This window comes from Pyxicephalus adspersus, chromosome 6 (genome assembly GCF_032062135.1).
Source record: "Pyxicephalus adspersus chromosome 6, UCB_Pads_2.0, whole genome shotgun sequence".
In the NCBI taxonomy this organism is placed as follows: domain Eukaryota; kingdom Metazoa; phylum Chordata; class Amphibia; order Anura; family Pyxicephalidae; genus Pyxicephalus; species Pyxicephalus adspersus.
Window position 1 is genome coordinate 76,574,103 of NC_092863.1, and position 24,081 is coordinate 76,598,183.

Below are 24,081 nucleotides of genomic sequence, written 5' to 3' on the forward strand. Positions count from 1 at the left end.
AGACGGAGCGGCACCCCTCTGTGCTCTCTCCCCTTCTCTTGTATTAGGATTGTTCATCGTTTGTTGATCCACCAGGACGTATCCATGAATGACATCTGATGAGTGCTAAATAGCATTTGGTGAGCCAAGAAATATTAATTGCTTCAGTTTGTGTTATGACTAAATATGGTTCTAAATATTCTGTATATTCACCCATTCATATTGTTAATGTGTGAAATAAGTTTACAGCCATGTTAATAATTTCCACTTTTTTTTCTTCTTGCTCTAAATACTGAAAACAGAGGCAAAGCCCGGTGAGTACAAAGCATCATCATTAATATTATTTTATACAGTATGTATATAGTGCTGACATTACGCAACGCTTTACAAAGTCAATAATCATCACACTAGCTGTCCCTCAAAAGAGCTGACAATCTAATGTCCCTACCATAGTCATATGTCATTAATACAGTCTAAGAGTAGTTTAGGGGGGAAGCCAATTACCCTAACTGCATGTTTTTGGAATATGGGAGGAAAAGCCTGCAATCTCTATGCAGATAGGGTCGTGACCAAGATTCAAGCATTAGACCTAGTTCTGCAAAGGCCAGAGTGCTAACCACTGGGCCTTTGAGATATTATTGAGACATTTAATTTTCAAGGGTAAGTTGCCATTTTGGTCATACATAGACAGTTGACCTTTTCACTTCATGTATATTCTGGATAGTAAATATAACAATGCATTTTTGCATGGTATGCTTTGAATTATTTTACAATACACACACACCTGATACTCCATGGAAAGGCTTTACAAATATTGACTGTCCCATAGAAGACACTGGTATTATGATTTATTGTGTCTGTAAATTTAAATCACAATTATCTCATTATTCTCCTGTAATACTGAAATTATGTATCTTCTTTTGATGTTAATGATCCTGATTGAAGTTATGTGCAAACTCCGATCATCCTCTGTGTACTTTTCCCAGCTTGTCCTCCTTGTATTACTATTTATACTACATTATATTACTCATCAGTTAGTGACCATGGAAAATCCCTCTTACTTCATCCTTCTGTTTATCATGGGAAATGTGGCCACTTATTTTGTGACATTGCAGCAAAGCTAGAAATATATTTCCAGTGATTATCTTAGTTCAAATGCAATAGACCTGTTTTAACGCTCAGAGATGTAAACTCAGTTTACGCATTGTGAACTCGGGCTGTTGTAAAGCAACAGATAATGCCAAACTCTTGATGGGCTCTTGAGATGCTAGAAGAACAAAGGGTGCCTAGGCACTGACACCTTAGACCTTAGCACTGTATAATTTACACTAATAATAATTACGCACTGTTGTCCTGCCCTGTTGTAATTGACCATTGAAGACACAACATGCACATGGCCAATACAAATTGGAATCTCAGTCACTTCATTATGCATTGCTTATATTTGCTCCAATATCATACTGTGTACATCTTTAATATATATTTCTCCTTTATTTTGCTAGGCACACATGATCCGCAATACTTCAAGTGAGTATATTTGATGTGGAATCTCATGTGAATCTTTTTATTTCTTTTTTTAAAAAAACTGAACATTTTAACATATGTTTTCAGGTGAAGAGATGACCAAATTAAAAATGCCTGGAGCAACAGAGTAAGTAATTTAACCTTTTTTTGGAATAGCACTGACATGTTAGATTTTAGGTGTTATAATGTTTTGAAAGTTATTAATCTCTGGCATGCTGAGATCAGGATAATGTTTGTCTGTTTCTTTTGACATGTGCCACTCCAACCCTAACTTTTCATTGTCAGCATGTTGTTAGAAAGAAGTGAATCTGAAGAATTGGGCTCTTGTTCACTGTTTTTCTGTTTTTTTACCTTGTGTTGTCTTGTTTACAGAATTCAGTGGCACAAGCTAAAAATTACACATACAATTGAATGAGTCCAAACAGCAAATCTTTCACCTTTCCTTTTGTAAGGGTCAGTAAAGCTGCGTACACACTTGCAATTTTTGTCGTTGGAAAGGATCTTTCACGATCCTTTCCAACGACAAGGGGCTGCAAGATGCATGAACGATGCTGTACCATACAGCACCGTTCATGCTCTATGGAGAGGGGAGGGGGAGAGCGACGGAGCGGCACCCTGCTGGGCGCTCTCCCCTTCCCTTTCATTAGGATCGGCTGTCGTCCATCGTCCGTGGATCCGGCAGGTCGGTCGTCCGGACGATGGACGACACCGACTGTACACACGGAAGATTTTCGCCGATGCCGATTATCGGGCGATAAAAATCTGCCGTGTGTACGTAGCTTTAGAGGTTTGTTTATTGACAATCTTCAGGGCATCCAATGACATATGTGAACTCCAGCTAAAACAACAAATTGGCTGCAAAGGTTCAAAGATGATGCTGATAGGAACAGAGCAGATTGACACTGAGATGGACTCATTAAGTGATTGGTTATCAGGACAATTAACAAGAAATAAAGATTTGACAGTAGTTGCTACATTTTACCTAACCAAAATAAAACTTTTGTCTTTAGTTACACTTTCACTGCAGCAATGGAAAGTCAGGTTTTCTGTCCTTTAGCAAGTGATTAAAGATTCCTTCTGTTTACTTTTTTTTTGTGTTATTTGATTCAAGGCCTTTTTTTTTTACATTTTACTGTTTTTCACATTTTGCAGTAGAGTCAACAGCGATCTTATGGCCTGGGACCCATTGTTTGGCAACTCTATTGAATCCTTATCTCTCTCATCATCCAGTTCTACAGGTAAAGTTCTGCCTTTTTGCTTTGTTCATTATCATAAATTCTGTATGGTAAAGCTTATAGACACAAACCATTTCCAGCTTCTCTTTTGGAATGGAAAATTAATGCGTATGTAAACGCAGAATTTTCACGTTACATAAAAGGGTAGACAACCCTTTTATTTAACGACGCGCGACCAGATGCAAGACACCCTCGGATGGATCAGACTGCCCTGCGGGATTGAAGGTAAGTGTATTTTTTTTTTTTTGGGCAGTTTTAAGTTTAGTTCCTCTTTAAGTGAATGTACAACTTTGTGTAAAAGAGGACAGAGTGTCAACAATTTTGTAAAGCATTGAGTTTTACAAGTCATGTAAAGTACTTTTTTATTAGTAGTTACAATCTTCTAAAATCTATAGTTCATTGCAATTTTGTGGCACATATTTGTTAGAACTAGAGCTTATGGCTTGAGTCAACTACATCAGCCTTTTGTCACTTTACATCTAGTTAACCAATATTATTCATAGAGGGCAGGTATTTAAAGTTTTTACAGGTAAAGTTCAGTTCATAGGCCCTGAAACTGAGTGCCTTTAGTGCCTCCTAGTACTGTCTTGGCAGCATACTTACCTATAGAAGGGTTGGAGCTAAAGTGGTAACTTTGTTAGTTTTCATGTTCTTTCTTTCTACATAGATATAATAAAAATACCAACATTTATATATCACTATAGTGACATAAATTAGCTACAAGGGTAAGTTTTCAATGGTTTTTACTACTTTTGATATAAATATCAATACCATAGAAAACACATTTTATAGTGAGTTGGGAAACTCAAATTTTCACTGTAAGAAGCAGTAGTAAAACACAAGCAATGTATAATAAAATTCCTACCTGTCATATCCTCTTATCATATTGTCTGGAATATGTACTAAAAGAGTCAGCCCCCTCCAAAACTTTATATTTGGTAGAAGTATTCACCTCATTTTGGAGACACAAGAAGTATCATCGTAAGCATTTTGGTGTTATCGGCATTAGCAGTGTACTTTCAATGTATGTATGTTTGTTTTTCTTCCCCATGTTTTCTTCAGCTGCAATAAAGTATCCCTTTAGGAGTTTTCCTTTTTCTCCCACACCTCTGACCTCAAGTAATATGTCTGAGTTTACTTTTGACTTTCCAATGTCAGATTCTGGGGACACAACACAATCTGATTTTGGTGCCAATTTTGCCCATAACGTTGGCACAATGAAAGCTCAGGTAGAAAACTCACAGCCTCAAAGACCACAGATTGCTCTGTATGAGAGTAACAGCAGAACATTCAATAGAGGTCGCAAGAAGATTCAGAGATTCCATAGCGCTTTTGAAAAAGTTGACAACATGCGGTATTATTTGTCGGAAAGAACTTTGAGGAACTATGTTTTTGAAGACTATTTAGGTTTCTCTAATGCCAACTATTGTCTTGATGATGTATTTGTTGAAGAAAACTCAAATCCTTCTGACAAGTCTTCAAACTCCGCCTCTGTCAACTGTAGCCTGCCTACAGTCCATGCAAACAATGGTATGACCAGCATGCCTTGTGTCGCTTTGCTGTGCAGTGTAGTCCCCAAATAGCGGGCATCATTCCTAGTCATTATGTGGACAAATACTTCATTCCCCTTTTTTCACATTATACTCTGTGTGTTGCATCCAGTTATGTTTTCATATGATTTTACTTTTCTTACCCCGTGTCGTCTCCAAGCAGCTTGATTTACTGACTATTTTTTAAATTGGTTTGCATATGACGTAAGCATATTGTGTGTTCATTGGATTTACATATGAATGTACCTGTGTATGCAAACTTGTTCCGTATTTTAAAAGTGAATGTTTTGTGGTGAAACTGCATGCTTTTATGTGCATGGAGTGAATAGTTTAAATGTTTAAATTCCAATAAACATTTGGAGTTGTTTTGCACTGGTACTAAACACTTGAAAACATAGTTCTGATGTATATACAGTAATCTTTTCTTAGATGTATAGAAGTTTTCTGTAGCATTATTACACTCTTCTTTTTCAGTCCAGACATATAAAGTGGTATATCAAGGAATGTCATAGATAAAGTATAGGTTAATTTTAAAAAGTTTTATCGGTTATATATTGTGAGATCAAGCAAGCTTGTATTAGAAACTTTTTTAAGGCTGATGTGTGACGGAAAAAAAATATCACTTGCATTTACAGATGAAAAGCCATCAAGTCTGTCCCGTCTTTCTTTCTTCTTTCTTTGTCCCAGCAAGGACTGGAAACCAGGCGCGACACTTTTTTGTTTTGTTTTGTTTTGTTTTGTTTTGTTTTTTTACAGTAAAAGAAAGCCCCTTCTGCATATCACATGTGCAGAAGGGGGCCACAGCCTCCAGGGATACGTGACGTAGGTTTTCCTTGGAGGCTATATGCTACTCATTTATTCTTAACCATAGAAAGGGAGGAGTCGCCCCTTTAAATTGTAAAAAAAAAAAAAAAACATAAAAGGGTTAACCTTTATAGTCCACATTAACAAGTCAAACCCCTGCCATACCTATCCCTTCTATTCTTTACTTTTGGACTTATGTCAGGAAAGTCCTCCCCAGAATCCTTAAGATGTGCATGCCCTGTTAGTCTGATTGTTTGGGATTAGATACTGGTTATAATTTCTTTCATAGAATACCAGGTAATGCAAAGACTCCATTTTTGTTCGGTCTGTGCTTTCCTTTTGTAATGCAATAATGTAAAAGGGAAAGCATTGTGCTGTACAGACCTTAAATACAGTGAATACACCAGATATAGCAAATATTGTCACTGCTAATATCACAAAGGTGCAAACTAAAAAAACTCCTGTTTATTCAGTGTTCAAACCAGAAACTTTTTAAAGCTGGGTGGGAAGAAGCTGTAGGCAGTCGGCAGCCCCTGTATCGAGACCCAACTCTTCAGTAACCACCCAAAAATAGCCGGGTGGTGACTGAAAAGTGCCGGGTGGTACGCCCAGCTAAAAGGGGCTGTTATTACAGTTGGAAAGCTAATCATCACATTCTTCTGCTGAGGAAGTAGCGGCATGCTGTGAATTCTGTTTAAACACTACCTGTTTGATATTAGTTCATAGAAATAAACAGGGCTATCACCTATAGTTAGTATATCTAGAACCAAAACTACCATGGGGTTTTTCTTGTTTCTTATTGCAAAAAATTCACTTTATTGTTCTGTACACTTAACAGGAAGTGAATAGATATCTCTCTAGTGTATACAGGAGTAGATGTCTGCATGGGAAGGCTTCCCCTCTATTTCTGTTCCAGTGGTAACACACCCCATTAACAACTTGACAATGGTTCTAACCCCTCACTATTTTATTGCAATTTTTTTTAAGTTTCACTTTAGTTATTTTGTATTGGGAAGTCAAATTTCAGACAGTGGGATGGGAGATAACAGCCCTTCCTTATTTTGGTAGGTGTAGCTATGTAGTGAGCATGATACTGAACTGTGTCAATGTTAGGCTATGTATACACGTTAGATTTTTGTCCTTAGAATGGATCTTTCACTATCTGAAAGATGCATGAATGAAGGCTGAACATGCAGCGCCATTCTTCTCTATGGATAGGGGAGGGGATAGAACGAGCAGCACCCCGCTGCATTCTCTCGCCCTCATTTGCATTACGAAGGTTCGTTGATCTGCCAAGACAGATCCATTAAACAACGTCGAACGTCCGCTGTACACATGTCAGATTCTCGTCTGATACTAACCCTGAAACGACAATCAGACGATAATCATCTGACATGTGTACCTAGCATGAGTTGTGTTTTTTAGCAGGTTTGTATTTAAATTAGTTTGGTTCTTGCATATACTGCAAAAATGACACCTGTTGACATAGCTAGTGTTGCTGTGCGTAGAAGCACGTTCCTTGGCTCATTAATCTTTGTACCTTGTGTATGCAGCAGTAAAACACAAGCAGTTACAAATACTGCAGATAAGAAGCAATACTTATATGTACTCATGGCTGGAACTTTCTGGGCCTCCTCAATATTAAAGAAATGTTGAATTTTTAATAAATCCAAACTGGATTTTTAAGAGTGTCAATCCTGAGATCATCTTTGATCCATCTGCTTGGAGTCACCAGTTGAAATCAGATTGGTTACAATGCATGATGGTATAATCTTGCTCGTCAGGCTATATTAGTAAAAAAAGAGATCTTTGACAAATATTCTTCTTGTTATAAAGGTAGGACAGTATATTTACAGGCCTTGCTATTTATACCTGAATACTTGATAAACATTATAAAATGTAAAGCAAACTTGTGCTTTGCCCTTTGCAGGCCAGAAAAAGAATACCTTGATATGTAAACTCTTACACATCAAGCTATTCTCTAGCAAGGGAGATATGTGGAAATCAGGAGGGCAGCAGTTAGGTGAATCGGCTTGGACAGAGCACAGAATATTTATGGGTCGTATAGTAATATTTTGATTAAAGTGCAATGTTATTTCCTGGCACGCATGTAATTTACATCTAATGTATGACTGAAAGTTTTATTATAAAATTTTATTTTGCTTGTTTTCTTTTTTTGTTTTCAACAATATTCTGTTATGTTCACCCAAAGCAGGCGCTGAACACTCTTTAAAATTGTAGCCATTCATTAGCTGTTGCTAACATTATGTTTTCTCTAACAGTCTCACCACCTGCGCGACCAACCACACCACTCTCAGTAGGCACAATTGTACCTCCGCCACGGCCTCCATCCAGACCAAAGCTTTCCTCGAGCAAACTCAGTGGAATAAATGAAGTAGTGAGTATTCCTGGTACAGTGATACTTTAGAAATATTGGTAATCTAGGATGATGATTTATCTTCAGTGTTCAACCCAGAAATTTGTTTAAGCCGGATGGGAAGAAATTGTAGGTAGGTGACAGCTCCTGTATTGTGACCCAACTCTTAAAAACCACCCAAAATAGCCGGGTGGTTACTGAAAAGTGCTGGGTGGTGCGCCCGGTTAAAAGGTGCTGGGGAGAACACTGATTTTGGTTCGTAAATTATTGTTTATATATAATGATAAATCTGAAGTTTCAATTTTTTTTCTTCCCTGATTTATTTTTTTTCCCTATCAATATATTAATGATGTTTTGTAAATAAAGTGTTTCCCTTGATATTAAATGATAATTTTAGATCTAATGACATTATCACTGTGTCCCTGTGCTTCTTTATGCAATCAGGAAAGGTGTGACTGGTGGCGGAGACAGGTGGTGTACATAGCTTTATAGAAACATCACAGCATCATGCCCATCTAAATGTGATGCTGAGCTTCAGTAATTGACAGGAATATATTTTAATGAATGAAAGATGCAAGCCAGGGACAGTAATACTGGAGAGGAGAGTGCTGGATGATGCTGGATGTCCATTATCTGGGTAATAAGGCTGTCTCTTTCTTAGCTGCTTCAGCTTCTAATGCACATTGTGAATAGTTCACAGTGTGCAGTAAGACTTTATATTACAGGAGAGGAGCTGGTATAACTAAGACAGGCAGAAGGTGAGGTTTTAAGTCTAATCATCACTCAAAACACTCTGGAACACCGCAGCTTCTTGTATAAAGAAATACCCCTGCAGTTCAGTATTTCTAGAAAAGCAAAGAAGCACCAAGGTCACATATTTGTGTAGGAGAAATAGAAATTAAATTCTGATTCTTTAAAACCACAATAAATATACACAATGCAAGCAGTTTGGAAATAGTTTATAGGGCTTCCCTCTTCTGGATGCTGCAATGTTGCTAACAGCAGTCCAGATGCACTTTTGTGATAATAGCATGCGTAGGTTAATCAAAAGCATTTTTATAGAATGGTGCCCTTTATTAATAATATGAATTAAACAGTTACTTTGTTCCTGATTATTATAGTTTTTGATGTTGCTTTTATTTGTTGTGAGTGTGCTGCAGTTTGCTGTGAAGGTTGGGACCTAAGCAATGTCACCCTGTAAACAAATACAAAAAATCCATAAAATAATATATTAAAATATATTTTCCTTTCATATTTAATAAAGGTTTAGGGCTTTATTATTCATGTTATGCTTTTCTTAGCATTTCATTATTATATTTCCATTTCCTTTCAAGCCGCGACCCTTCAGCCCTCCAGTGACATCTAACACTAGCCCCCCTTCATCCACTTCTTTGCCTCGTGCAGAAAGCTCTTCTTCAATATCCTCGTCTGCTTCAATTAGTGCAGCAAATACTCCCACTTTTGGTAAGTACTATGTTCATCTGTCATGTACCTGTCAAGTCATTCTTACATCCCGTCTTCACCATGGAAACGCTCCCTGTTCCAATAATGTGTCCATAATTTATTGCCATAGCAGGTTAACTATAGTAAGGAAAAATAAAAATGACAAAAAGTATGAAAAACAGAAATAAATATTATAAAATAAAACTTGTTGGGTTTTGGAAACATTTAGACAGTCTATTACATAGCTAAATCAACTTCATATTTGCTGTTGTGCATGGCTCAACATGTTTTACAGGTGACATGTCTTACCCAGCAGTTATTACTTGCATGCAATGCTGAGCACTGCCTTTTTTAGGTCAGATCTAGAACAGAGGGTATTCTGGTTAGGACAAACATATTTCATATCATATAAACATATTTCATTCTTATAGTTAGGTAAATATAAATTATTGCATTATCATATGTTGCAGTCTGCATTTGAACCATTTGGTGAAGCTTTAGGATCAATTTTGCATTTCCCGGGATTCAGTTTTGCTTTTTAATGTAAAAAGCTTCCAAAGAAAATTTACTAACACAAGCTGAATTACACAAGAGCACCTTCAGGCTAACATGTTGTTTTGTCTCTAATTGTTGTTGCACGGTTCCATGTTCTATTTTTTTATTTTGGAATGTGTGCTTGAAAATGTAACAACAAAAAGAATTGTATTTGCACGGCATAGCCCATGGATTCATCACGAACCTGGGGTGTAAAGCTGTACTATGCTCTGTGTAGTTAGCGGGTTTTCTTTCTAGACGTTCACATATATTACTTTTTTTCCCCTTGCTTTAGGGATATCCCGTGGGCCAAGTCCAGTTACCTTGGGAACTCAGGACACTCTACCTGTTGCTGTAGCGCTGTCTGAGTCTGTTAATGCTTATTTCAAAGGAGCAGACCCAGCAAAGTAAGTCGTTTCTATAGTCTATTATGCTGCTGTAATGGTGGAATGAGTTTACATTGATATTCTGTGATTTATACAGTGTTTATAATCTGTTTGCATATAATATTTGTCTTTATCACTTCAGATGTATTGTGAAGATTACTGGGGATATGACCATATCATTTCCAAGTGGAATTATTAAAGTGTTCACAAGTAACCCCTCTCCAGCAGTGCTTTGCTTCAAGTTAAAAAACACCAGCAAGCTTGAGCAAATCCTACCAAATACACAACTTTTATACAGGTATGTACTGATATGTGCAGACTTCACTCACATTACAGATCTTACAATATCTGTTTCTGTAACCCAATAATTCTATAACACTACACACACAGTGTATTATTATTATTATTATTATTAATAATAATAATAATAATAAACAGGATTTATATAGCGCCAACATATTACGCAGTGCTGTACATTAAATAGGAGTTGTATGAATAGTGAGTTTGATGGATAGTGAGGGTTTTAAGAGACTAAAGACGACAGATAGGCAAGTTTGAAAATATGGCTTTTAAGTGCTCTTTTAAATGAGCAGAAAGTAGGAGCAAGTCGTATAGGATGGGAAAGACCGTTCCACGACAGTAGTCTGTTTAGGTCCTACTTCTGCAGACACTAACCCTCAGCTTTAGTGAATAGATCAATGAGCTAGAATCAGCTTGTAGACAGTGACAGCGGGACACCTGACTTGCTGCTTGTTGCAGGTCAATGACCTGTGGAAGAGTGGAGTACAAGGACTAAAGTCTTGAAGCTTTCACTTTAAAAACAAATTGTCATTTTCGGCTCCAGTATTTCTGTACTGACGTGTTCTCTTTAAAGTTCATTTATGGATTATTGACCTGTTTTATATTAAAAGCTGAGCTGTAGGTAAATAGAAAAGCAGTACCATTTATTGCAAGCACATGTACGCTAAAAATGAATTGCATATAAATGTTGCGCAGTACCAGCATAGATATTTGAATCTGATATTGTTCTCCTGTTCATGCTAGGAGCTGGGTTGCAGTCAGTGCCGTAATGCTGCTTAACGTTTTAGGTTCAGTCATAATCCAGGGGCAGGTTGGTGACCTAGGTTTATTGTTTACCTGTGCAGTGTTCAACCCAAAAATGTTTTTTAAGCTGGGTGGTGGGTGCCCCAACTACTCAGTAACCACCCAAAAAGTGCTGGGTAGTGCGCCTGGCTAAAAGGGGCTGGGGAGAACACTGCCTTTGCTAGAAAAAAAGGTGGTCTCCACCCCAGGGTGTTTAGGGGTATTGGCATCACAAAACTGAGTATGTACTTAATATGGGTTTAGTTGTATATTCTACTGTTTGCCTGAAGTGTAGATTTAAATGTACATTTCTTGCAACTCATGTGCTTTCTTATTTGTATTGAATACATGCCACGTACTATTTTCAAATAAACCTCAATCATTGCCTCAAAACTTAAGTATTTACAGTTTATCTGCTATTTTACAAGGTTATGCAGATTTCTGATATATAAGTAGCTGCGTAGAAGTAACCCACAGCAATCCATTGTTATTTCCACACCTTTTCTTTTTGAGCATTTATTTATAGAGTTATTTCTTTTAAAGTGATCCTTCCCAGAGCGACAACAACTGTAAAGACTTCTGGATGAATATGCAAGCAGTCACTGCCTACCTCAAGAAATCTTCTGAGCAGAACCCATCGGCCTCCTATTATAATGTGGACATCCTAAAATATCAGGTAGGGCACGTTAATATATATATATATTTTTTTTTTTTTCTAAAATATTAGGGTAAGGAGCATGGACACAGCTGTCTTAGATCACAAGGGTATGGTGTTTTCTGATGATCAGTAGTATATCACCTGTCTTTGGCAAAAAGTATTTGCTTTAAAGAAAGAAAATAATGGCAATATGTACTGCACTTGAACTAGGAAGTTAAGATGTTGCAGATTTACTGTTATCCCACATCTCTGAATGTTATATTACATAGTTATCACCCTTCCATTGTACCAACCAAAAGCTTTCAAACAGGGAAAACTACATATACATATTAGATAAAGGTCACTCTAGATGAACAGTCGTGCTTACCCCAGGTAAAAATCTGACCTATGTGTGGGGCAGTCCTCCATCGTTGTTCATCAGTCTGCCGCAGCTCTTGATTCCCAAAATAACTTTGCACAGCTTCCAACACAATAATGGACAGGTGGAAGTTTCACCATCCATCATTCTACAGGAAGAATGCCCATATATTACCTTTTTAAACTGTAAGGATTGGTGGGAAAAGCTTACATTGGACCTTTCCAAGGTGTACAAACGTGTCTGGCATTATATCCAATACCCCACAGCAGCAATTTTCATTCAAATTAGCTATAGCACTGGGCAGAGGGAGAATAGGAGTTTTAAATTATTTGCTGTGTGCTGAGAAAGACAGGTCAATCCTCAGATTCCTTTTATACCATGATAGGGTGGAGATTTGTGACCAAATAGTTGCAACCCAGAAGACAAAGAATAAATAAATCATCCATGAGCATCATTTTTGTTTACCTATGTAAGCAATATATCCCTTTGCTGCAAAGGCAAAGGCTGATCTTACATGAGTGATTCTGCTGCCGGGGATAGCTGACCTGCAGCAAAATCCTAGAAGTATAGCATTGCTTTCTCAATTTGTATTTGCATTGTTCTTTCACCAGCTCCAGAATCTCTATCCAAAGCAAGAGTGCAGGAGAACATCATCATAAGTGAAAATAGGTGGACTGTAAATAATTCAGATGCTGGTGTGTGCTGCTAGCAACAGACTTGGTTTGGCTGGCTCTTAGAGCGGACATTTTTGTACTGATTACAGTGACACTTTCAGAGTGTTGCTGGCAGTAACGCCTCACTGCATAGCTAAAGCCTGTAACATTGCACACTATAGATTTAGTCTGCCTGATTCTTTTGTTGTAAGACGAGGTGCCTGTATCTAATTTACTGGATGTGGATGACTTGTTAGCTGAAGTACATACTTTACTTTTGGATTAGAGGAAAGCAGCGGCAACCATCAGATCAGTAAAATGTTTGCTCTGATAGTTGGTGGCATAAATATGAAGAGAGTTCCCTTGTGTTTCTGAAGAAAAGGTAACTAGTTCAGAATCCAGGTGGCTGGGAATTAATTTGAAGGAAGTCATCATGAAGTTTGTGTACTTGGTTTATTTAACTTTTCTGCATGACTAACGTGAACAAATAAGCATTCTGATTACAATGCTGGGAAATGTGCAAACACATACATATTACGTTGGTTTTCATGTTCATGCCTGGTTGTAGTTAAAGTCAAAATACAGTTAAGATGCAAAAATGTATTTGTAACAGGCTTTCATGTTGATTACTTTAAAGAATAATGGTTGTAGTGGGACTATGAAGCAGGATAATATTTTGCAATCATTAGGAGAGCACTAAAGTAATCAGCAAGCTTAAGGGTCGATGACTTTTCTATTAAAACCCAAGTAATTAAAAAAAAAAAAAAGTGCCCCACCCTGCTAAATGAGAATATGGCTGAAACTCCAAGAGTGGATTATTTTATGATGAAAAGAGGTGTTGTTTAAAGGGGAGGGGGTCAGGGTTACGTTATTTGAAAATATAATTACCCTTACAAAAATGTGATACCTATTGCTGCTTATTACCAGGTATTAAGGGTGAGTCCTCAATTACTTAATTGTAACCTGTTGATTCTGCTAGTAATTTACTTTCAGTCCTAGAGGGAAGATGCATACTCACCATACTTTATGAAGACTACAGAAACAATAGAGGAATACAGAATCTCAGCATTTGCCTCTTGTTAATTATATAGAGGGGCATGTTTTTGTATCAGATAGCTAGGAACAGTGTTACTGATAAATTGGCGGCATTATGCCTGGACACGGTCTTTCATGATCATTTCCAGTGACAAATGAACAAACAAATACTGTACACAAAGTACCATTCTGTTTTTTTATAAGGGGGGGGGGGAGAGATCAGCACCCTGCTTTGCTCTCATTCATAGGACGGAACTGCTGCTGTTCAAAAATCCACTGTGGCCACCACCAAGATGGTTAATGGGGAGCTGGACTCTAGACATTGTGCTGAAAAATAAAAAAGACAGAAGGCAAAGAACTGGCTTCAAGTATTGTCTGGTCTCCATGCAACTAATCTTTTTTCCTTACCAGGCTTATCATATCAGGTCCTGGGTTTCTGCATGGAGGAAAGCTGGGAAATTCTTTCTGCAAATTTTGTGGGTCTAGCAGTCAGAAGCTGCAGTGCCCCCAATATAGAGGACCTTTACTGAGAAAAAAAGCTGCTGTTGCAGAACTCATTGTAAGGAATGCCAATAGCTGGATGTAAAGCTGAACACAGATAACTGGGTGACGATTAGCTGAACACCTGAGCTGCATTCTATTCCCAGTCAGTGGTTCAGAAAATAATAGAGGCAGAGAATCAGAACAGCAACCAGGGAAGCTGTATTTTTTGTACATAATTGCGTGGTATTAAACAAATTTAAGGCACTGCTCCCAGCTTTGATCACACATTCAGTGGTGATGTTTTGGTTTTAACATATTGGGAGTATGTACCACAACAGCACATTTGGAATGTCATGGTAAAAAAAGATATTAGAAATGGAAAGTAAATTTTTTGGTGGTACAGACACATAAAAGTTACAAGTTTCACACTCTCAGCGAAGCATTGCCTCCTATCCACTGCCAGTGATTACAGATAGAACTGATATTTTTTCCTTGTATTAAAGAGTTTTGATGAAACTAATACTGCTATGAAACCACCCCAATATTCAGACAATCTACAATTCCGTAAACAGAAAAAATAAGCTTACAAGCAAAAACCTGTTGTGCTGGCAGAAGACCTTTCTGTTAGATTGTGGGAGATGTAGTGCAGTTTCCTTCCACCATGAGCAAAATGTTCTTGGCACGTTCTGACATACATTTCTGTGAAGTCAGGTTACTATAGCTAGAACTGTACAAAGCCAGAAATAGCGAACTGGCTTAGAATCCAACTGCAACTTTGGAAACAGCCCAGATTCCCCATAGTAAATGTCCAGACAGTTGTCACTGGTAATTGAAACATTACGGATATTCTCCGTTATTGTGCAAAGAAATGAAAGCACCCCGAAAAGCTCCATTGAAAGTATGCAAGTTAACTTGGTAATTCTTTGGGGCTCGCAGCCACAGTTTTTTGTACCAGAATTTGTGACCTTTCCTCGTGCAATGCTGCATTGCCAAATTTATTGTGTATGCTATGTGGGTTTGACTCTTATATTCATACACCTAATCTTCTAATTGATGACTGGAAATCAGTAATGTCTGTTTGCCTTTATAGTTCATTGAGTTTTATGCTGTTTCTCTTGCACCACTTTATTTTTACTACACAAAGCCTTTCACCTAATTTGGCCTGGACCGAAAAGACCTAACATGTCAGTTTCTGTTCTAGGTGTCATCAAATGGAATTCAGTCTACACCTCTGAACCTTGCCACATACTGGAAGTGTAACCCCACTACTACGGATGTCAGGCTGGATTACAAATACAACCCGGAGGCCATGGTAGTGCCTAGTGCATTGTCTAATATACAGGTTGTGGTGCCAGTGGATGGCGGGGTCACAAACATGCAGTCCCTACCTTCTGCCATATGGTAAGCTTGTTTCTCCAATGTTTTATAAATTTATTTCTAGGCCCGCTCTGTCATTCAGATCAAATGTGGCAAGTGCATTGGTTCTAGATTTAAATAGACCTATAATAATGTACATTTTATTTTTAACAGCTAATAAAATAATTTTAACATTTGTAGCTGCTTGTAGTGTGAATAAAAAACTCAAATGCTTTAAAATAGATTAGAAATACATGCCATGTTTTTTTTGGTCTGGTTCATTGCCACAAAACTGTTAAGAACTTTTAAGGGGCTGTTCCCTGTAACTGTGGGCAGTGCACAAATAAATAATGTATTTTGTGCATTACTAGAAACAGTCCCTGAAGATAATGTATTCCACACCGCCCATAGCTACAGAGGTAAATGACAGGCTTGTTTAACCTCCCCCTTGGCGATGCCCGGCATCTGCTTCCCCTGGCAATGCCGGCCAGCGTGTGAACGTTGGGGACGCGAGGCCAGGGGATGCAGATGCCGGCCGGGCAGTGCGAGCGTGTGGCCGGAGGGTGGGACTGTGGGGCTAGTAGGTGTCACAAGGCAGGAAATTTAAAATAAGTATTTTTAAATGTACTGTTTTGACATTTAAAAATACTTATTTTTCAGACCGCCAAGGAGGTTATTTGCTTTTTCGATTATGTACTTGTACACTAGGGTTTGGATACAGGTTCAGCTTAAGCTGAACAAGACGTTGCATGATAGGCAGATGTTAAAAATTAATACAAGGTCCGTTTATTTCAACAGTCAGTTGTGGATACACTTTTCTAGAAGACATCAGGATCAATCATTAAACAGTGACATACTTTATTTCCTTCTCACACAGTAACTGGCAACTTATCATAAAATAATGTAGGGCAAACTTTAACTGGGTTCACTGTACAGGTAACTTTATCAAGGTGATTGCTCTTTTTTCTTTGTTCATGTGCATGTTCTTGAAATGTTGAATAGAGAACATTACACTTTTGTTGGCTTACTATTAGCTGTAAAGAGGGACATTCTTTTATCCCTGCCTCCAATCCCCCTCCCTCCCCCATACTCACCCAGCCTATTACACTATAGGAATTAATAAAGTCTCTTAATAAAAAAAAAAATCCAGTGTTTCATATTTACCAAGAATGTTTTTCTTTATTCATTTTTTCCCAGGAATGCTGAACAGATGAAAGCCCTATGGAAAATTTCTTCTATTTCGGAAAAATCTGAAAATGGAGGTAGGTATAGAAATCTGCATGTGTTTTAGATAAATCTGTGCTTTGCCCATGCAGTGCAAAGCAACATGTTTATTCCTTAACAGCCCCTGCATTATATACTTCCTTCCTTTTGCTCTCCTTTGTTCTGTTAAGCTGCTTGAAGGAAAGGAAAAGCCTTGTATAGGATATAAGTTGCTGGTATTGTACTTCTCGATATCTGGAAATACTGGGGATGTTTGAACCCTAGTGGAAGGGTAGTTCAGGAGAGGTAGAGATGTGCTGCTGGGGTTTCAGAGGATTTATGTGAATCTAAATGGGCAGAGCACAGGTTTGTTTTAGGATTAGTAATGTCATTATTGCAGCCAGTTATGCTTGGCAGGGATTTTGATAATTACTGTCATCTCTCTAATCCAGCCAAATGCTTTTGGGTTGGTTGCTATGAGCACAGTGTATAATTTCCTACAATGTTAAGCCATATAGCATTGAAGCACTAACATGCATCCTGAAGAAATTGCAGGTCGGACTTCATACATTTTGTGTTCTATTATTTCTTAGGATCTGGATCTCTCAGGGCAAAATTTGATGTCTCAGAGGGACCTAGCAACGCCAGCACTCTTGCAGTTCAGTTTGTCAGTGACGGTGGCACCTTGTCTGGTGTGGACATTGAACTTGTGGGTACAGGTTATCGCCTTTCTTTAGTGAAAAAAAGATTTGGCACAGGTAAAGTATTCTTCTTGTTTTCAGATATTTATGCAGAATGTGTTATGTGACCTACCTATACTTTCACATCACCCCTGTCATTCAATTGTCCTTGCAGAACTTCAGTGGCCAGCAGAAGCTCTGACTATGTGATAGTAATGACCGGGGACAGCACCAGAAATATGGGCGGGTGGCTTAGTCGTGACAAAAATTAAAGTTCAGAAATGACAGCTTGGGTCTGGGATTCAGGAATAATGATATTTGTGACATAGGTACAGGAGGATACCAATAGATGGTGCACATTAGAAGCATTTAAACAAGTGGAAACAGAAGAGAGAACAGCCACACTTTTTAATTGTTCATTTTCAAAGCAGCTGTTCACCTTCAGTCTAAAATAAAACTTTTAAATACCATACCTGTTCAGAATAATCAGTCAGGTTCATTAATGCTGTAATTACACATGCAGTATTTGTTTTTTTGTTCATTTATTTTGAATCCAGTGCAGCTATTGCATTATTTTCACACCACCACACAAATAAATTGGAATGCTGGTATTGCTTTACACACCCGTCACCATGCTTTATTGCAAACCCATCTAAAATGTAAAACACATTGGTTACACAAAACTATGACTTTAATTATGCTCATGCTTTGTTCAGGTATTTTTTAATGTAAGTGTAATGTATTCATTTTAAATATTTCTTCAGATTTGACATATGTAATCACTTACTGACATTTCTCACTGTTTTCTCTTCCAGGAAGATACATGGCTGACTGTTGATGCTTTTAACTTAATTTAATTTTTAATCACGGGATGTAAGCAAGTCGCTTTCCTGTTAATTTATCGGAAATCTTCCACATGCTGTTTTAATTATAGAGATATATATATTTTAATTCTTGACTTGTTTAGAAGGTATTTCTATATTGCTGCCAACTACAAGGTATACAAATGCACTTTTTATGAGTCATTTTGTGGAATATCTGATCAATTTATGTTGTAGCACTGAAATTTTCTGCAGTCGTGGTAAAAATTCAGCTGTTAAAAAAAAAAAAGTTTATTTGTGTAAAGATAAAATTTTCCTATACAAACCACAATTGTTTTATCAGAATACGTAAACTGTTACCTTTTGTAACAAATCCAAAACATGTAGGAGCAATCATATATACATTTGTACAAGATTTTATACACTTGTAAATAGCCGAGGCATTATTATATAACAGTATCATTCTTAATGACAAGCCTTCATCTGCAAATGATTCAGGGGAATGTCTAACCACCTCCAGTGGACCTATTGCTTACCATGACACGGAGTTGGCCGTTTTGTGAACGGGTCCATTGTTCATGAAAATGCAGCCAGTCTTTCTCTTTATTGGTTTAGCAACATCATTAAGGGCCTGTGTCAACCAAATTTGTTCGAATAAGATGGGTTTTGCATACACAGGTCTATAGGAATGAAGAACCTACGTGAAGCAGGTCAGAAGGGGGTCCGCTGTGGGACAATTGCACCTGTTGATAAATTCTGAATGATCACAGTCATCTCAAACTGATATCAATAACACAAGCCCATCCACCATGGCAGCCATATCTTGGCTGATCCTGGCATCTTGTCAAGTTTCACCCGACCCAATATATATTCAACCATCTAAATGCATGTGGAGTAACCATTACAATTGTCAGCTCTTAGGATACGTCTGTGCCCACATTGTACAGAGATTCTATGTACCATTCAAAAACTAGTACACATAATGATTGGTCTCTTCTGTTCACACATTTCTACATCTCTTATATGCTGTCACTTTTTAATACAGCGAGCATACAGTCCTAGTTCCTATTTATTAGTTTGATAACACTAAACTTCCAATAGGAAAGCTGAAGAGTTCAGTATTAAAATCCTGTTACAAACAATAGAATTTTCAGAGCCTCAGTGCCCTCTTTAATCAGAAGCTTTCATTATGCTAATTGTTAAACATTAAAACCCCTGCACATATAATACTATGCACAGTAACTGGAAGTAAGGCTTCCTGCAAAATGTCTGCACAGTATTTGACATTAATGTTTGTTGCAGAGATCGGGTAAGTGACCACAAACTATGCATGTCCATGCCACCATTGCTGCACCTATTTATTGGTTCTGTTGGTTTATTAAATAGACCCAGAATGCCTCAGTTACAGCACTGCATGGCGTTGGTTCTGCTCACAAAATGGCTGCTTTTTAATAATAGCAAAAGGTCTGCTGGGTCACATTTGTTATGTTAATAAGTCCTTTTCTGCAGACAGTTGTCATTGGTCTATTCTCTTTTTGTCAAGCTGGACAAGTTTTTTTTTTTTTTTTTTCTTAAAGTATTTTGAACTATATATTTTGCTCTTGTATTACGTTTTTGAATATGTTCAGCATAAGTGCAATTATAAAAAAAAAAAAAAAAAAAAAACAGTAGGATTTTTGTAAAGTCTCTCAGTGATTTCTTCTTTAAGGCATTGACGTGTACAAATGTGTGTATGCATTGACGTGTGCCTTTCCCAGCCTGCTCCAGTCACCATTGTTACTTAAGAATTGATTTAATGACTAAAATATAAGGGCTACTTCACTCTGATTTATGCAATTTCTGCACAGACCTCACCTGTATTGTCAGACATTATTCACTGGGGATCTTCAGGTTGGTTTGCACTGGGCAGGGAATGGGGGCAGCACAAATACACTAAACCTGAATCAGACATTGTGGAGTAAGCAGGGAAAAGGAGTCTCATGAAATGTTTAAATGTGATCACTATTGAAACTGCCCACTGAGGAATCTTAATGTATGCATAAATGTTTGTCATAGCAAATACACCGATCCATTTCCTGATTGATAAACCTTTGTAGCAGAAGCTGAAGTAACTGAGCACAAACATAACCATGTTTTATCCCTATCACCCATTTTGATTCTCCTGTCCAAGTCTAATTCTTTTTAGGGGAGAACCCCCCATACTTTGCATGGTTTTAAAAAAGGCACTAAATTCACATTTTCTGTTAAGGTCCCAATTTCTGAATTTCTTCAATAGCTTTTACAGTTTATTGAATGGAGTGTCAAGGCATGCAGATCAGCTATTTGTTGTAATTAGAGATTTACATCGCTTGTAGAGAAGATTAGTAGGGCGTCTTCTGTCCATGGACAAACCCATTACTGTTTGCCTGTCAGAAGTCACCACATTAAAGCCAACCCATATACAGATAATCTAAACAGGACAGTAGAAGAGAGGTGACTGCCCTGGAAATCATAAAAAAACTATGCATATACAGTGTATAATGAACGGATTGGGGTTCTTCTAAAAATCATTTTAATGGGAATTGGTTTCAAATGTAGACATTGTGAAGGTTCATTTAACAATAGGTGCTGCTTTATATAACATTGCTTATAATAATAATAAAATACATGTAATTATTTCCATATATCAATACAACTGGAAAGCTGTAACATTATATTACAATATTGCCTTGCAGCTTAAAGGAATAGTGCAGTAAAACTTGAGAACAAGCTTACTAGTTGACAATATTATGGTCTGCTATGTGTACACGTTTTCAGTGAATGTTTAGGTAATTTCCCATACCTGTCAGTCATGGTGCTTATATTTTTGCTAAGCGGGCCATTATATGAAACATAACAAATGTATGATCCTAGGGAAACACTACAGTCTGTATAGGGCAGGGTGGACAGAGGCCAGCCAGTTGTATGAGCAGTGTGGTGACATTGTCATATGTATTAAATAGGACATGTACTTGTCTGGTGTCAATCAGCCTGCATACTGGTCCTAAGTGATGAGACAGCTTTTAAAGAATTCACCTTGACGCAACTCCTTTCATGCAATGTAATAACTTTTTTTCTAGTCCATTGCGTGGCCATTAAATGATGTCTGTAAATCCCCAGCCTTGTTCTGTTCCTCTGGCCAAACTAGCTACTTAATATAAATTACAGGTTAATAAGTTGTTTATGGCATTAGTATTTTCTGACAGCCTGACTTGATTATAATCCATATACCTAGGGTTTTATTTCAGCTTGTGATGTCATGTTCGCGTTCTCTCCAGTCAAATCTTTACTATTTGCCAGATCAGAATCCTATCCTTTGTGTTCCATTTATCAGCCTATAAATAACCAGACTTCTCAAGACTGGTATAAATGTACCTGTCCGTCAATCCGCTGATCTTCACAGTAAAGAACACATATTGATTGCATTAAAAATTGTGCAGTGCGCTGCTTGACCTATATAACCAGTTACCTGTACAGAGACAAAAACCACTACAGTTTGTATATTCTGCATATACGTAAGTACTTTATAATGCCAATCAACCTTCCACTACTTAGCAATAGTTATGGCTATCATATTTAGTCCATATTAAGTTTTTTTTTTTGCAATGAAACTAAGCAATAAAAACATTTATTGTGCTTTTATCTTGGAGCAACAATTTTCTAAAACATTTTAACAGTTTAAAAAGCTAATGGTTGACACTTCTGGCTTTCTCTGTTGTAACCTGTTTAGCAATCTATTGGTATATCTATGAAGCAACCTATAGAATTAGTACAAATATCTATGGATGCTTAAATGTCTGGTGTTTATAGAATATCTTGTTGTAAGGCTTGTCATCATATGCCAAGTTTTGTTTTCCTGGTTCCTTTGTATGGGCTCTTGAAGTATCCTTTGTACCCAACATACAATGTTTAGATTTTGCTGATTGCTACATGTAAACTGAAGATCAGAATTAGACAGATAACCAATCCTTCAATATATATAATAGACCAGCAAGTCCTTTTTTTTTTTATTTTTTATTTTATTCTGCACCTGGTGAAATAAAAGCCACATCACATTGGTAGTGTTTTGGTAGTTTTATCACATTATATATTCATTTTAAATTTTACATTTTTCACTTGTGTTCTCGCATTAGGCGGTGATAATGGTAAAATTAAGGGATTTTAATGTGCGGGTGGTGGTAAACCTGGGGTCAAAACTTTTTCTAGGATAATTATTCCAAGCAGTCTGGGGGAGGTTTACAAAGCTGGAGGGACATTGATATGTCCAGTGTGTCCAGTAAACTTCACTTTCACTTCAAATTTATATTATTATAAGTAGGATGAGTGACTTGTGGCAACCCATTCCCAAAGATATCATTTAATTGACATCTCTATTTTAATGTTCTGCTATATGTGATTTCCTAAAACTGACCAAAATTTAAAATTCTGTATTCTCGTTCTCGAGTGTGTTCTGTGTCCGTCCCAATAAATTATATTTACTGTTGTGTAATGAATTAAAGTTATTCCGGTCTCCCCATTCCCTCGGCTGTCCTTATATTTATCTTTGGTGACATGCTGAAACATTCTACATGCATAGAGGATGCTGAGATGGAGATTTTCCCCGTTTAGAACACAAGTAATATCCTTGCAGCAGGCGGATTCTTTCCGAACATTTTAGAGAAGCACTGCAGTGATCTTATCACAGTATCTGAAGATCAGATGCAGGTAAGGGCCTGCAGTAACATTCCTCTTTAAAACATGGAATCTTTATAGGCTTCTGCTTGTCTATATGAATATTGCATTATGACTTCTAAAACAGCTGTTGTAGGTAATCCATAGCAAACAGCAAAATTAAACTGCTATTGGGTAGAATGGGTACTTCAAGGCTCTTTTTAGGCGTAACTGAATACCAAGAGTAATAAAAACCTTTATGCAAAATATATAATTTGACTGCCCTAACAGACACTATCATATGTCTAAAAGAAGTTTGGTAGAATTACATGTGGTATTGTATCACCTTGCCTGACAGTTTCTTCTTTCTTTACAAATTAATATATGTGACAACAAGGGGTTAATCATCGTGTTAGGCATTATTAAAAATCTTGCATGTAGTTGAGCCCTGTAACAGTCATGTAATAGCTAAAGAACTATGTTTTCAGCATGCCCTGGTAGTGTTTGCTGATTCTTATGGTTCTTTGTTTGCTCAAAGGCTTTATCGCTCATATTGGTTATATATCTGTAACATTTATCACCTTTCTATCCTTTATACTCAGAAATGTTATTGGTTGAAAGAAAAGGTTACAATATGGAAGCCATGCAGATTTCTTTGGGAATTTTTCAGTAGTAATGAATGAAGTGGGATTGTACAGGTCGATGCTGGTATCTGCCAAGTGTAATGTTTAGCGAGCTGGCTCTTGCTTTCATACACACTGATATCCTCCTAGCTGCCTCTTGTTTAGATGACTTTGTAAACACTGAAAAGCTAAAGTACACCAGAATTTTTATGGAATGTTCTTACTTTTGATTGTAAATTAAAAAAAAAACATGTTTATCTTACAAAAGACTTATGTAAATATATTTGATTTTTTTCATAATGTAAATTTTACAAATATGTTGCATCTGTAATAAACATGTAATATATACATAAATTACAAAACACTGTGTCCTTTGTTATGTTCTGTTCATTGTTACATCGTTCTGTTTAACATGTCAACATTTCATGGTATGAAGAGAGGGATAAGAGAAGTCCTGTGGTTAAATACACAGGTCTACGTCATGAAAACAATATTGATGTGTTTTTATGTGAATAATAAGCTTTGTTCTGTGCAATAGCTGGAAGTGAAATGTTGCTCTCAGGGCTTGTACCTGGCGGTTTATTCACACATAGGAGTTGTTTTGATCCTCTATATATTGTACAACACT

The 24,081-nt window shown here is 37.2% G+C and overlaps 1 protein-coding gene across 2 annotated transcripts in view; it reads left to right on the forward strand.

Annotated features, from left to right (window-relative positions):
* FCHO2 (FCH and mu domain containing endocytic adaptor 2) overlaps positions 1 to 23,815 on the forward strand; it is a 75,699-nt gene extending 51,884 nt beyond the window's left edge. The window contains exons 14-27 of one of the 2 annotated variants that reach the window (XM_072416244.1): positions 282 to 293; positions 1,482 to 1,506; positions 1,591 to 1,630; positions 2,656 to 2,741; positions 3,801 to 4,268; positions 7,375 to 7,490; positions 8,804 to 8,933; positions 9,742 to 9,853; positions 9,975 to 10,130; positions 11,459 to 11,591; positions 15,304 to 15,503; positions 16,656 to 16,720; positions 17,255 to 17,419; positions 18,157 to 23,815. In XM_072416244.1, the coding sequence (XP_072272345.1) occupies positions 282 to 293; positions 1,482 to 1,506; positions 1,591 to 1,630; positions 2,656 to 2,741; positions 3,801 to 4,268; positions 7,375 to 7,490; positions 8,804 to 8,933; positions 9,742 to 9,853; positions 9,975 to 10,130; positions 11,459 to 11,591; positions 15,304 to 15,503; positions 16,656 to 16,720; positions 17,255 to 17,419; positions 18,157 to 18,179 (1,731 nt within the window). In that variant the 3' untranslated portion in view covers positions 18,180 to 23,815. The remainder of the gene's footprint in view (positions 1 to 281; positions 294 to 1,481; positions 1,507 to 1,590; positions 1,631 to 2,655; positions 2,742 to 3,800; positions 4,269 to 7,374; positions 7,491 to 8,803; positions 8,934 to 9,741; positions 9,854 to 9,974; positions 10,131 to 11,458; positions 11,592 to 15,303; positions 15,504 to 16,655; positions 16,721 to 17,254; positions 17,420 to 18,156) is intronic. The other variant, XM_072416245.1, reaches the window with a different exon arrangement.
* The last annotated feature ends 266 nt before the right edge of the window (positions 23,816 to 24,081 follow it).